Below are 15,309 nucleotides of genomic sequence, written 5' to 3' on the forward strand. Positions count from 1 at the left end.
TTTAAAAAAAAAATCGAAAAATCAAAAATCTGAAAATTGAAACTCGAAAATTTGGAAAATCGAAAAGTAAAAAAATTGAAGTCTAAAAGCTGAAAAATCGAAAACTGAACAATCGAAAATTCGAAAATCAAATATCGAAAAATCGAAAAGCCGAAAAATCGAAAATTTGATAAATCAGATATGCGAAAAACAGAAAATCTGAAAATACAAAACTGGAAAATCAAAAATCTAAAAATGGAAAAACCGAAAATCGAAAATTCATAATATTGAAAACTCTAAAAGTCGACAATTCAAAAATCAAAAACCTTGAAAAAAATAATCGAAAATCGAAAAGTAAACAAATTGCAAAGCCTAAAAACTGACGAACAGAAAAATCGAAAAATCGTAAAATCAAAAAGTGGAAAATCGAAAAATCGAAAATCGGAATATCGAGAATCGACAAATTAAAAAACCGAAAAATCGAAAAATTAAAAAATCGGAAATCGAAAAATTAAAAAAAAAACGAAAATTCAAAAATCGAATAATCCGAAACTAAAATAATAGAAAAGTGGAAAAGTAAAAATTGCAAAGTCTCAAAACTGACGAACAGAACAATCGAAAAATAAAAAAAAATCGAAAAATAAAAAAAAATCGAAAAATATCTATCTAAACATGGAAAATCGAAAAATCGAAAACCGAAAAATCGAAAACTCGAAAATTCGATGAGACAAATACTCGAAAAAACGAAAAGTAAAAAAATTGCAAGGCCTAAAAATTGAAAAATCAAAAAATCGAAAAAACGAAAATCGAAAAAACGACGATCGAAAAAAAATAAAAAAATCGAAAAGTGGAAAATCGGAAAGTCACAAAATTGAAATCTAAAAGCTGCAAATTGCAGAACCATAAAAACTGAAACAAACAGAAAAATCGAAAAACCACAAAAGCGGAAAAACGAAAATCGAAAAATCGCAAATCGAAAAATCGTAAAATCAGAAAATGGAAAATCGAATAATCGAAAGTTGAAAAATTGAAGGTCGAAAAATAAAACAACCGAAAAATTTTATGATTAATGGAAAATCGAAAAATCGGAAATCGAAGAATTAAAAACGTAAAATCGAGAATTCAAAAATCAAAAAAATCGGAAAGTAAAATATAATCGAAAAATGCAAAAAAATTGCAAAGTCTAAAAACTGACGAACAGAAAAATCGAAAAATCTAAAAGTGGAAAGACGAAAAATCGAAAATTGAAAGAATGGCAAATTAAAAAATCGAAACATCGAAAAATCAAAAAAACGAAAAATTAAAAAATCGAAAAACAAAAAAACTGAAAACTCGAAAAATCAAAATACCGCAAATTTTTAAAAAATCAGAAAATTAGAAAGTAATAAAATCGAAAAGTTGATAGAAAAATGGAAACTGAAAAATCTAATTCGATGAAACTGTTGGTCGAAAAAACGAAAAATCGAAAATCGAAGTGACCTTTTTTGTGACAGGCTGTATAAGTAAATCTAAAAAATATTACTGCAATGATAAATCACAGGTATAGAAATGTAGTACACTTCAAAAAATGTCCGTGACTTACTTTAATGTGAATTTTATAACTATGGTCGGTACAATTAGACCTAATATTAGTGTGATTTTGAGCAAATCTAAAATTTAAAAATCAAGAAATTGAATTAATTCAAAAATCGAAACATCGAACAATTGGAAAATCGAAAAATAAAAAAAAATTGGACAATCGAAAATTTAAATATTCCGAAAATTGAAAAATTAAAATACAGAAGAACTGAAAACTCAAAAAATCGAAAAAACTAATAATTTAAAAATTGAAAAGTTAAAATTGAGAAATCGAAAAACTGAAAAATCACAAAATTGAACGAAATATCCAAAAATTAGGAAATTAAAAAATTGAGAAACAGAAAAGTCAAAAAAGCAGAGTCAGAAAATCGCAAACTTAAAAAATCGAAAAATTGAAAAATCAAAAACCTGAATAATCGAAAAATTGAAGAACTGAAGAACTGAAAAATCGAGAAACCGAAAAATCTAGAAATTTAAAAATTAAAATATGGAAAAGTTGAAAAATTGAGAAATTGAAATATAAAACAATCGAAAAATTGTAAAATTTAATGTATAAAAAACGAAAAACTGAAAACCCAAAAATAAAAAATCGAAAAATAGAGGTCGAAAAATCAAAGAATCGAAGTATTGAAAAATATCAAAACTGAAAGAAATATCCAAAAATTGAGAAATCGAAAAACCAGTAAAGCGAAGTCGAAAAATTGAAGAATTGAAGAACTGAAAAATCGAAACTTTGAGAAGTGGGAAAATCAAAAATAGATTAGATTAATTGGGAAATCAGAAAACTGAAAATTTAACGTCAAAATTTTTTCATTGAAAAATTTAAATAGAGAAGAACTGAGAAGTCAAAAAATCGAGAAATCGAAAAATCTAAGATCTAAAACATTGAACAATTAAAATATGGCAAAATTGAAGAATCGAGAAATCCAATTCAATTTAAAAAATTGAAAAATCGACTGACCTGACCTGAATAATCGAAAAATTGAAGAACTAAAAAATCGAGAAACCGAAAAATCTAGAAATTTAAAAATTAAAATATGGAAAACTTGAAAAATTGAGAAATTGAAATATAAAACAATCGAAAAATTGTGAAATTTAATGTATAAAAAACGAAAAACTGAAAACCCAAAAACAAAAAATCGAAAAATCTAGAGGTCGAAAAATCAAAGAATCGAAGTATTGAAAAATATCAAAACTGAAAGAAATATCCAAAAATTGAAAAATCGAAAAACCAATAAAGCGAAGTCGAAAAATTGAAGAATTGAAGAACTGAAAAATCGAAACTTTGAGAAGTGGGAAAATCAAAAATAGATTAATTGAGAAATCAGAAAACTGAAAATTTAATGTCAAAATTTTTTCATTGAAAAATTTAAATACTGAAGAACTGAGAAGCCAAAAAATCGAGAAATCGAAAAATCTAAGCTTTAAAACATTGAACAATTAAAATATGGCAAAATTGAAGAATCGAGAAATCCAATTCAATTTAAAAAATTGAAAAATCGGTACATTAAAAATTGGAAAATCCAGGAATTGAGAAGCTCAAAAGAAAAAAATCGAGAAACCGAGAAATCCAAAAATCGAAACATCGAAAAATTCAAAAACTGAGACATCGAGAAATCGAAAAATCGAAGGATCGAGAAATTGAGGAGTCGTAAGTCGAAAAGGAAAGTTAAAAATTGAAAAATTGAGAAACTAAACAATCAAAACAATGAAATATCTGAATTCGATAAATTGAGAAATTAAAAAATTGAATAATCGAAAAATGTTAAAAAAGAAAAACTGGAAAATCGACAATTAAAATTAAAAAATTGGAAAAATTGAAATACAGAAGTACTGAAAACTCGAGATATCGAAAAACCTAGAATTTTAAAAAATGAAATATTAAAACACCGAAAAAAAAAATCGAAGTATAAAACAGTCGAAGAATTGAAAAATCTAAAGTTTAACAATAAATTGAAAATCCAAAAAGTAAAAATCGAGAAATGGAAAATTCGAAGAATGGAAGAATTGGAAAAACCCAAAATTGAAATATTGAAAAATTGAGACATTTAAAGTTGAAAAATCGAGAACTCGAAAAGCCTAAAAGTCTCAATGGCGTATTTATAAATCACAAGATCAGGACTATGCTATTTTTTAAAAATTAAATAACATTATAAATTGGAAAATGCGTTTTTTTTCCTGTCTTGTAATTATTTATTTATTTGTAATGTCAACGCCGAAAGTTTATGTCATTCTATTATTTACTTTGAATATATATTTTCATTTTGTGTTAATATTTTTGTAACACCACGAATCAAAATTTTACTAAATCTTGTAAAACTAAACAATTATACCAGTTTAAAAACTCTTGGTAAGTTTCTGTCAGTTCTCAGATATAGTCAAATAACAATAGGCGTCAAATTCATTTAAATACAATTCTTTCGTATCACGTTAGAACGCGTTGCTTCATATTTTTTATGTCAAGTATATTTTCATATTTTGTATATATATATGTCTATACACATTACTCCTTACGGAATGTTAATTACGGATTTATGGATAACTCCTCGTATAAGAGCACAGTGAAGGGTGTTTGCCTTTGCTAATGTTTGATGGCACCATCTGAAGTAGAGTAAAATAAACCCAATAAACGACGAAAAATTTGTCCCACGCCCCCTGGATTCCTTGTCCTAAAGCTCACTATTTAGGCGAAGTAAAATTTGTATTAGGTTGTCCAACTATAATATACTTAAACAATGGTATTAGATTGGAACGACAATAAGCGAAACTCACTAAAATCGCATGTGGAATCCGTACAAATCGAAACCTGGCTCGGCGAAGAAAGCAACGACGCTTCTTGGGGGGATTGCTCGTCAGTTGACGTGGAAGGCACCTGATCTTCGATTTCTTGGTTGACTAGTGTCACATTCGACGAAACAGCGCTCGGTTCTTCGACCGCAGACGAACCAGGTGTAGCATTCGCAGCTTCGGCACAAACAGACGAATCGGGAGTTACGTCCGCACCACTAGGTTCAACAGAAACAGAAGCAACCTCTGGTTCAACAGAACCAGAAGCAACCTCTGTATCAGTCAATACAGCCGTAATTTCGTTCAATTCTTCAGTTTGTGGAGCAGCCGTTGCAACAATTTCGCAAGTTTCTGTTTCTTCGTTTGCAGACACTGGTTGCTGCTGCGATTCATCATCCTGAGACGTATTGACATCTGTTGGTTTCATTTTTTTCGTAGAGACGGGTGAAGAGTCCTCGATTGGTCGTTTCAAAGATACCGTTGGAGTGAGTTCTTCAATTTTAACAACGGGTGCCTCTACGGTAGTAGGAACCACGCTCGGATAATAAAGTGTAATAGGTGCCTTGACTTCGCTGGCTAAAAACTTCACCAATCTGGTGTATAAGAAGTGGCAAAAGTACTCTTCCGTTGAACCCGACACAGAAAAAGTCACTCTAAATGGGTTATCTTCAGTGATTACCCGCACTTTGAAGTTCCACGTACCTTGATTCGGACAGTTAAAACTTTTCATGATTTGGGTAGTCACGGCGATCTCTTTCTCAATCGAACTGATATTACTGCGCATCCCTTTCAACAGGCCCTTTAACGTCTTTATCCTATTCTCGCGCACGGCGTTAGAACCTTTACACTTGTACAACGTACAACCATTAGCATTAGTAACATCCATCATTTTACACCCCAAAACTCTAGCTAAAATCTTAGATGTCAGATCTTTAACATCCTGGACCCACTTCTCCTTGCTCAGTTTACAAGGCTTCAACAAGGAAAACTCAACTTTAAGCCATTTGTTATACATGAACAAATCGCTCAGCATCCTGTCTTCCTCCAAGTGCATACGACGCACTGCGTCTCTGCAACGCATAGCAAACTCACACGCGTCCCAATAGGTAATCGAAGCTGTGAGATTCCGCGAATGTTCGAACGGGTCCTGGACGCACAGTCCCGAGTCCACGGCAAGCTCCTGCTGCATAGTCACGTAACACTTGTACTCTTCCGGCAAAGTAAAAGGGCTCAAAAAGCGCGATTTAGCAGCCGGAGTTCCGATGAACGGCGTCACCACAAACAAGAAATAGTCCAAGTCGCCGTAAAACTTGAAAAAACCTTTAACCAAATCGAACAAAGTCCCCAATTCCGGAAGCGACTCAGCGGCGGGAGTTGAATCGTATGCGCAATTCCAGTTATCCACGTAAACCGGCGCACACTTATTTTGTAAACTGACGACAGAAGGGAATTTATAGACTTCCTGAAGGTAAAAGATGACCATCAAGGTTATGGCGTATCCGGTGAACTGGCCGTCTTTAAGTAGCTTCTGGTAATACATCCAGTATTTGATTGTTGTCACTAGAGGGGGCAACTTTTCGTCCAGACTTAAGTAATACGAGATCAACTGACTAGTTTTGACGGCGATTCCGCGTCTGAAAGTCAAGCTAAGTCGTAGCTGGGTAGCGACGTGGACGCATTTGATTTGTACGTTGTCGGGACAGCTGACGTCCGAGAATGCGTTACTTTCACACAGGAGTGTCTTGATTTTCATTGGACTTCTCTCGTATATTTGGATGTTTATGTCGCTGTGGCGTAAATGCAAGCCTGTGACCGCGGATCCGTAGAAGACGAATTTACCCCCGTTGCTCAAAACTGAAGACAAATCGGAGGAAAGTGTCTTCAGCTGTTGGTCTAGTGTGACTTTATCGGTCACGAAATTCGTGTGAAAGAAAGACACTTGTTGGGTAAATGTGGGCGGGTTGTTGCGGTTAAGTTCAGCGATTGGAAGGTCTTGGTCTGAAACGAACGCGTTGTTGGTGCCGTGACCAGTATACACTATAACAAATACAAAAAATTTACTTACCGGAAGAACTTGGTTCCTGGGTGTCAGTTCTGTCTGCCACCACGGGAATTTCAGGTTGTGGAACCTTGATCGAGTACGGCAAATCCTTCAGGACGTATCCGCTGAGTCGATTCTGCTCCTTGAAAAATTCCACCCGCAAGAAACTCCACAAATGAAAAGCAACCGGAAAATCGCTTATCCTTACGAAATGAATTTCCACATAGTCAGTCCGTTCTATCAAAGACAGACTGAACTTTGCGCACACGTTCTGCTGCGACTCTCTAACAATACTCGAAGTCACGCACGCTTGTCTCTCGATTCTATCCGGTATTGGTCCTACCTTTTTCAAAGAGACCATTCTAGTCGACCAAATATCGTACAGTGCGACACCCTCATACCTAGCGAATATGTTTCCAGGCGCCACCGGCCATATCGTACACGCAAACACTTTTTTGAATATCGTTTCTACGACAGTCTGCAACTCCTTCGCATCAGTTGTAGCCACTTGGATACTCAGACAAGTCCGGTGATCGAGTTTAGGTTTCTGCATGAAGTTAATTTCGTTACTTTTGATTATTTCGGCCGAGAAATAGCACACGATTGAAAACATCCCGGATAGGTAAAGTTGCGCGGTAGAAACGTTGCGCCCATGATCGTAAAAGTCCTGAATACACAACGACGAATCAACAGTAAGAACTCCATTTTTTTGGATGTATCTGTGGTAAGAATCGGGAAGGTCGTACGGTTTTAAAAATCGCACTTTGTCGACAACTTCGCCCAAAAACGGCGAAATCACTTGAGACACATAGTCAAAATTTCCATAGAACTCGAAAAATTGGACCACCAAATCTCGAATATTGCAATTTCGGAGGTGGTCGTTCCTGAACTCGAGTGGTTTAAAAGCGCAGTTCCAGCCGTCGATTTCCACCGGGGGTTGGTTATCTTGGAGTTGTCTCACACACGGTAGGTTATAATGCACTTGTAGGAAAAACACAACCATTGTGTAGATGGCATCACTCGAAAACCCGTACACTCCGGTGAATTTACCGTGATCCGCCCACAGTTTCACGTACGACATTAACCGAGCCACGTTTTCGTCCAGACTTAAGTAATACTTAAGTAAGTTGCGCCTGTGCTCTGAGAATTTATCGTCGGTGTTCAAGTTGCAAACGGTCCCGGTTTCGGTATGTGTGCATATAATCTGAGTCGAAATTAGAAAAACGTCAGAGAATTTGTCGCTTTTACAAATCAGTTCTTTGATTTTTTGTAGACACTTGGACTGGGTTTCACTTTCAAGTTGGATGTGGATGTCTAAGTTTTCGGAAGTTAGTAGTCGAAAGTTGAAGGAGATTTTTTTCAGCGTGAAATGCGCTCCCAAAGTCGTTTTTAAGTCCTCTTCGATAAGGTCGTTGTTTTGGTCGTTGACGCCGAGGGTGCTTCGTATGGCTTCGACTTGCTCCGCGAGAGTGTGGGCGGAGTTAAATTTGTTGGCTATGAGAGTTGTGGCAGGGTCTGATTTTTCTGCAAAACAAGATTGATTTTGCGAATTTTATGCTTTTATGGCAAACATCATAAGCTAAAATAAAAATATTATGCATTCACGATTGATATTTTTCTTTAAGTTGAATAAACTAGTTTTTTGTCTGTCAGTAGTCTGATTGATATTTGCTTTGAGCTGGATTATTAGTGGCAAAGTGAAAAACCGAGAAATTAAATAATCGAAAAACTGAAAAATCGGAACACCGAAAAATTGTATAATCAAAAATGAAAAATCGAAAAATTAAAATAACCGAACATTGAGAAAACGAAAAGTAGTTCAAATCGGAAAATATCAAAATTTGAGAAACTGGAAAACTCAGAAATTAGATGATCGAAAAATTGGAAAATCGAACACCGAGAAATTGTATACTCAAAAATGGAAAATTTAAAAATTGAACACTGAAACATCGAAAAACTGAAACATTAAAAATCTAATACATATTCGAAAAATCGCAAAATCAAAAAATTGCAAACTGAAAAATTGCAAAAATGAAATATCGAAAAGTTCAAAAATTGAAATTCCAGAAATAGAAAATCGACAAATTGAGAAATGTAAAAATCTAAAAACTGCAAAATCAAAAATTAAAAATTGAGAGACGAAAAATGGCAAAAATTAAAACAACGAAAAATTATAAAGTGATAAAACGAAAAATCACAAAATTCAAAACAACGACAAATTAAAATATGTTATAATTGTAAAATGGAAAAAATGACATGTTCTGTGAAAAAATAGGGGGCGGGTGGGCGGGGCTACTACTCCTTGGTAAGATAAGACTGATTTTGGCAAATCACATGTCCTCTAAAATACTAAAGGGTGGGTGGGCGGGGGTAGTACTTGGTAAGATAAGACTGATTTTGGCAAATATCACATATAAAAATTAAAACAACCAAAAGTTGAAAAATTGGAAAATGGGAAAAAATCGAAAAAACAAAATATTGAAAAATCGAAAAATTGTAACAATGATACGTCGAAAAGAATTCGAAAAATTTAAGAACTTAAAAATTAAAAACTGATAGACAAAAAAGTTACAAAATTGAAAACAACGAAAAACTAAAATATCTAAAAATTGAAAAGCCGAAAAATCTGAAAAAGTGAAAAACCGAGAAATTAAATAATCGAAAAACCGAAAAGTCGGAACACCGAAAAATTGTATAATCAAAAATGAAAAATCGAAAAATTAAAAATTGAGAAACGGAAAACCGCAAAATTGAAAACAACGAAAAATTAAAATAACCGAACATTGAGAAAACGAAAAGTTGTTCAAAAATCGGAAAATATCAAAAATTTGAGAGATTGAAAAACTCAGAAATTAGATGATCGAAAAATTGGAAAATCGAACACCGAGAAATTGTATAATCAAAAATGGAAAATTTAAAAATTGAACACTGAAACATCGAAAAACTGAAACATTAAAAATCTAATACATATTCGCAAAATCGCAAAATCAAAAAATTGAAAACTGAAAAATTGCAAAAATGAAATATCGAAAAGTTCAAAAATTGAAATTCGAGAAATAGAAAATCGACAAATTGAGAAATGTAAAAATCTAAAAACTGCAAAATCAAAAATTAAAAATTGAGAGACGAAAAATGGCAAAAGTGAAAACAACGAAAAATTATAAAGTGATAAAACGAAATATCACAAAATCAAAACAACGAAAAATTAAAATGTTATAATTGAAAAATGGAAAAAATTACATGTCCTGTGAAAAAATAGGGGGCGGGTGGGCAAATTTTGGCAAATCACATATCCTCTAAAAAAGTAAAGGGTGGGTGGGCGGGGCTAGTACTTGGTAAGATAAGACTGATTTTGGCAAATATCACATAGAAATTAAAACAAACAAAAATGGAAAAAAATCGAAAAAACAAAATATTGAAAAATCGAAAAATTGTAACAATGACACATCGAAAAGAATTCGAAAAATTTAACAACTTAAAAATTAAAAACTGATTGACAAAAAAATCACAAAATTGAAAAGCCGAAAAATCTGAAAAAGTGAAAAACCGAGAAATTAAATAATCGAAAAACGGAAAAATTGGAACACCGAAAAATTGTATAATCAAAAATGAAAAACAGAAAAATTAAAAATTGAGAAACGGGAAGCCGCAAAATTGAAAACAACGAAAAATTAAATTAACCGAACATTGAGAAAACGAAAAGTAGTTCAAAAATCGGAAAATATCAAAAATTTGAGAAATTGAAAAACTCAGAAATTAGATGATCGAACACCGAGGAATTGTATAATCAAAAATGGAAAATTTAAAAATTGAACACTGAAACATCGAAACACTGAAACATTAAAAATCTAATACATATTCTAAAAATCGGAAAATCAAAAATTTGAAAACTGAAAAATTCCAAAAATTAAATATCGAAAAGTTCAAAAATTGAAATTCGAGAAATAGAAAATCGACAAATTGAGAAATGTAAAAATCTAAAAACTGCAAAATCAAAAATTAAAAATTGAGAGACGAAAAATGGCAACAATGAAAACAACGAAAAATTAAAATATCTTAAAATTGAAAAGTCGAAAAATCTGAAAAAGTGAAAAACCGAGAAATTAAATAATCGAAAAACTGAAAAGTCGAAACACCGAAAAATTGTATAATCAAAAATAAAAAATCGAAAAATTAAAAATTGAGAAACGGAAAACCGCAAAATTGAAAACAACGAAATATTAAAATTACCGAACATTGAGAAAACGAAGAGTAGTTCAGAAATCGGAAAATATCAAAAATTTGAGAAACTGAAAAACTCAGAAATTAAACGATCGAAAAATTGGAAAATCAAACACCGAGAAATTGTATAATCAAAAATGGAAAATTTAATAATTGAACACTGAAACATCGAAAAACTGAAATATTAAAACTCTAATACTTATTCGAAAAATCGCAAAATCAAAAAATTGAAAACTGAAAAATTGCAAAAATGAAATATCGAAAAGTTCAAAAATTGAAATTCGAGAAATAGAAAATCGACAAATTGAGAAATGTAAAAATCTAAAAACTGCAAAATTTTGAAAAATTGGCACTTCGAAATTTTGAGTTTTAAAATATCCTCCCCTTAGCTACGGGCTTGTCTAGGGGTTATGAAATATCGAAAAAATATGAAAGTACCAAATTGCCCCATGGACTCCATTCTGTACGTCCTCAACTTATCATCGATAAGAAAAATAACTTGAAGACAGGATTTGTTCAGCGAAATTTTGAGGTGACGTTATCAATTTTTTAGGGGCGATGAACAAAAACATTTTGATCAAAAAATTACCATGACTATAATAGCTTTAAAAACATCTCCAAGATTTCAAAGCATTCGGTTGTGTAGTTCCTGATTAAATCAATACCTAATAAATCACCCTGTACTTAATAAAATTAAATCTATGTACATATTTTGATTAAAAATTTATCATGTTTATCATAACCTTAAAACATCTGCAAGATTTCAAAGCATTGTTGTTTTAAATTTTGAACGAAAAATCCGGAAATTAAAATGCATATCTAAAAAATTGTACATTAAAAAAATCGAAAAACCAAAAATTTCAAATGTCGAATTTTGAAATATCCAAAAGTTAAAAAAATAGGAAAATTGAAAAATCAAAAATTGAAATAACGAAATTGGAAATTCCGAAAAGTTGCCACTTCGAAATTTTGAATTTTACAAAATCGAAAATAAAACGAAATATCGAAAAATTGAAAATTAAAAAATCGAAGATTTGAAAAAACTAAAATCGCAAAAAAAAACAAAATTCGAAATTTCGTATTTCAAAGTTTTCGAATTTTGAAAAATCGAAACTAAAAAATTTTAAATGTCTAATTTTGGAAAGAACGAAAAATCAAAGATCTAGAATCCAAAAAAGTTGAAAAATTAAAAGTGGAAAAACCGAAAAATCGAATTTTAAAACAACCATATTCATAAAATCAAAAAATCGAAAAATGCACTACTTCAAAATTGGAAAAATGGAAAAAACGAAAAATGGGGAAATTAAAATACACATCTAAAAAATTCTAAATTCAAAAAATAGAAAAATTCAAAAATTGGTACTGCGAAATTTTGGATTTTAAAAAATTAAAAATAAAAAACGAAATATCGAAAAAATGAAAATTAAAAAATCGAAGATTCAAAAAACTAAAACCGCAAAATAAAAAAATAACAAAAGTCGAAATTTCCAATTTCAAATTTTCCGAATTTTGAAAAATGGAAATTAAAAAATTTTAAATGTCGAATTTTGGAAAAAACGAAATATCGAAGATGTAAAATAAAACAAAAATGAAAAATTGGAAATTTAAAAAATTTAAAATGGAAAAACCAAAAAATCCACTTGTGAAAAAACGATAATCATAAATTCAAAAATTTTATAAATTTGAAATTCGAAATATAGAATTTCGAAAAACTGAAAATTCAGAATTTGAGCGATAGAAAAACGCCGAACTTCAAAAGTGTGAAAATTGAAGAAACGAAAAATCGGGAAATTAAAATTCCAGATCTAAAAAATCCCAAATCCAAAAAATCGAAAAACTGAAAAGCGAAAATTTTGAAAAATCGAAAAATTTAATAAATTGAAAATTCATCGAAAAGTCAAAAATTAAATGACGAAATTAAAAATTTTGAAAAATTGGCACTTCGAAATTTTGAGTTTTAAAAAATCGTATTTCGAAAAATTTAAAATTTAAAAACTAAAATTGCAAAATTAAAAAAAAAAATTAAATTTCCAATTTCGAAGTTTCCGAATTTTGAAAAGATGAAGGGGAGGCTCACCATCCCCTAGCCTCCTCTTAGCTACGGGCTTGTCTAGGGGTTATGAAATATCGAAAAAATATGAAAGTACCAAATTGCCAGTTGGACTCCATTCTGTACGTCCGTAACTTATCATCGATAAGAAAAATAACTTGAAGATAGGATTTATTCAGCGAAATTTTGAGGTGACGTTATCAATTTTTTAGGGGGGATGAACAAAAATATTTTGATCAAAAAATTACCATGACCATGATAACTTTAAAAACATCTCCAAGATTTCAAAGCATTCGGTTTTGTAGTTCCTGATTAAATCAATACCTAATAAATCACCCTGTACTTAATAAAAGTAAATCTATGTATTTTGATTAAAAATTTATCATGTTTATCATAACCTTAAAACATCTGCACGATTTCAAAGCATTGTTGTTTTAAATTTTGAACGAAAAATCCGGAAATTAAAATGCATATCTAAAAAATTCTACATTCAAAAAATCGAAAATCCTAAAATTTCAAATGTCGAATTTTGAAATATCGAAAAATTTAAAAAATAGGAAAATTGAAAAATCAAAAATTGAAATAACGAAATTGGAAATTTCGAAAAATTGGCAGTTCGAAATTTTGAATTTTAAAAAATCGAAAATAAAACGAAATATCGAAAAATTGAAAATTAAAAAATCGAAAATTTGAAAAACTAAAATCGCAAAATTAAAAACAAACAAAATTCGAAATTTCGAATTTCAAAGTTTTCGAATTTTGAAAAATCGAAGACCTAGAATCCAAAAAAGTTGAAAAATTAAAAGTGGAGAAACCGAAAAATCGAATTTTGAAACAACGATATTCATAAAATCAAAAAATTGAAAAATCTGAAATTCGAAATTTAGAATTTCGAAAAATTGAAAATTTAGAACTTGAAAAATTAAAAAATACATTACTTCAAAATTGGAAAAATGGAAAAAACGAAAAATGGGGAAATTAAAATTCACATCCAAAAAATTCTAAATACAAAAAATTGAAAAATTCAAAAATTGGTACTGCGAAATTTTGGATTTTAAAAAATTGAAAATAAAAAACGAAATATCGAAAAAATGAAAATTAAAAAATCGAAGAATTAAAAAAACTAAAACCGCAAAATAAAAAAATAACAAAAGTCGAAATTTCCAATTTCAAACTTTTCGAATTTTGAAAAATGGAAATTAAAAAATTTTAAATGTCGAATTTTGGAAAAAACGAAATATCGAAGATGTAAAATAAAAAAAGAATGAAAAATCGGAGATTTGAAAAATTTAAAATGGAAAAACCGAAAAATCGACTTGTGAAAAAACGATAATCATAAATTCAAAAATTTTATAAATCTGAAATTCGAAATATAGAATTTCGAAAAACTGAAAATTCAGAATTTGAACTATAGAAAAACGCCGAACTTCAAAAGTGTAAAAATTGAAGAAACCAAAAATCGGGAAATTAAAATTCCAGATCTAAAAAATCCTAAATCCAAAAAATCGAAAAACTGAAACGCGAAAATTTTGAAAAATCGAAAAATTTAATAAATTGAAAATTCATCGAAAACTCAAAAATTGAATGACGAAATAAAAAATTTTGAAAAATTGGCACTTCGAAATTTTGAGTTTTAAAAAATCGAATTTCGAAAAATTTAAAATTAAAAAACTTAAATTGCAAAATTAAAAAAAAATGAAATTTCCAATTTCGAAGTTTCCGAATTTTGAAAAGATGAAGGGGAAGCTCACCATCCCCTAGCCTCCCCTTAGCTACGGGCTTGTCTTGGGGTTATGAAATATCGAAAAAATATGAAAGTACCAAATTGCCAGTTGGACTCCATTCTGTACGTCCGTAACTTATCATCGATAAGAAAAATAACTTGAAGATAGGATTTATTCAGCGAAATTTTGAGGTGACGTTATCAATTTTTTAGGGGGGATGAACAAAAATATTTTGATCAAAAAATTACCATGACCATGATAACTTTAAAAACATCTCCAAGATTTCAAAGCATTCGGTTTTGTAATAAAAGTAAATGTATGTATTTTGATTAAAAATTTATCATGTTTATCATAACCTTAAAACATCTGCAAGATTTCAAAGCATTGTTGTTTTAAATTTTGAACGAAAAATCCGGAAATTAAAATGCATATCTACAAAATTCTACATTCAAAAAATCGAAAAACCAAAAATTTCAGATGTCGAATTTTGAAATATCGAAAAATTAAAAAAATAGGAAAATTGAAAAATCAAAAATTGAAATAACGAAATTGGAAATTTCGAAAAATAGGCACTTCGAAATTTTGAATTTTAAAAAATCGAAAATAAAACGAAATATCGAAAAATTGAAAATTAAAAAATCGAAGATTTGAAAAAATAAAATCGCAAAATAAAAAAAACAAAATTCGAAATTTCCAATTTTGAAAAATCGAAACTAAAAAATTTTAAATGTCTAATTTTGGAAAAAACGAAAAATCGAAGAGCTAGAATCCAAAAAAGTTGAAAAATTAATAGTGGAAAAGCCGAAAAATCGAATTTTGAAACAACGATATTCATAAAATCAAAAAATTGAAAAAACTGAAATTCGAAGTTTAGAATTTCGAAAAATTGAAAATTTAGAACTTGAAAAATTGAAAAATGCATTAGTTCA

At 30.1% G+C, this 15,309-nt stretch overlaps 1 protein-coding gene across 2 annotated transcripts in view; it reads right to left on the reverse strand.

The window, feature by feature from the left end:
• The window catches only part of LOC135140984 (uncharacterized), a 77,016-nt gene that overhangs the window by 18,676 nt on the left and 43,031 nt on the right, over nt 1-15,309 (reverse strand). For both annotated transcript variants that reach the window (XM_064071749.1, XM_064071750.1), the window contains exons 8-9: nt 6,410-7,909; nt 4,330-6,342 (exon numbers count right to left, since the gene is read on the reverse strand). In XM_064071749.1, coding sequence (XP_063927819.1) covers nt 4,330-6,342; nt 6,410-7,909 — 3,513 coding nt within the window. The remainder of the gene's footprint in view (nt 1-4,329; nt 6,343-6,409; nt 7,910-15,309) is intronic.

The sequence above is a fragment of the Zophobas morio genome, unplaced genomic scaffold, assembly GCF_036711695.1.
Source record: "Zophobas morio isolate AGI-343-1 ecotype UQ-CSIRO unplaced genomic scaffold, CSIRO_AGI_Zmor_V1 ptg000041l, whole genome shotgun sequence".
NCBI classification, from domain to species: Eukaryota; Metazoa; Arthropoda; class Insecta; order Coleoptera; family Tenebrionidae; genus Zophobas; species Zophobas morio.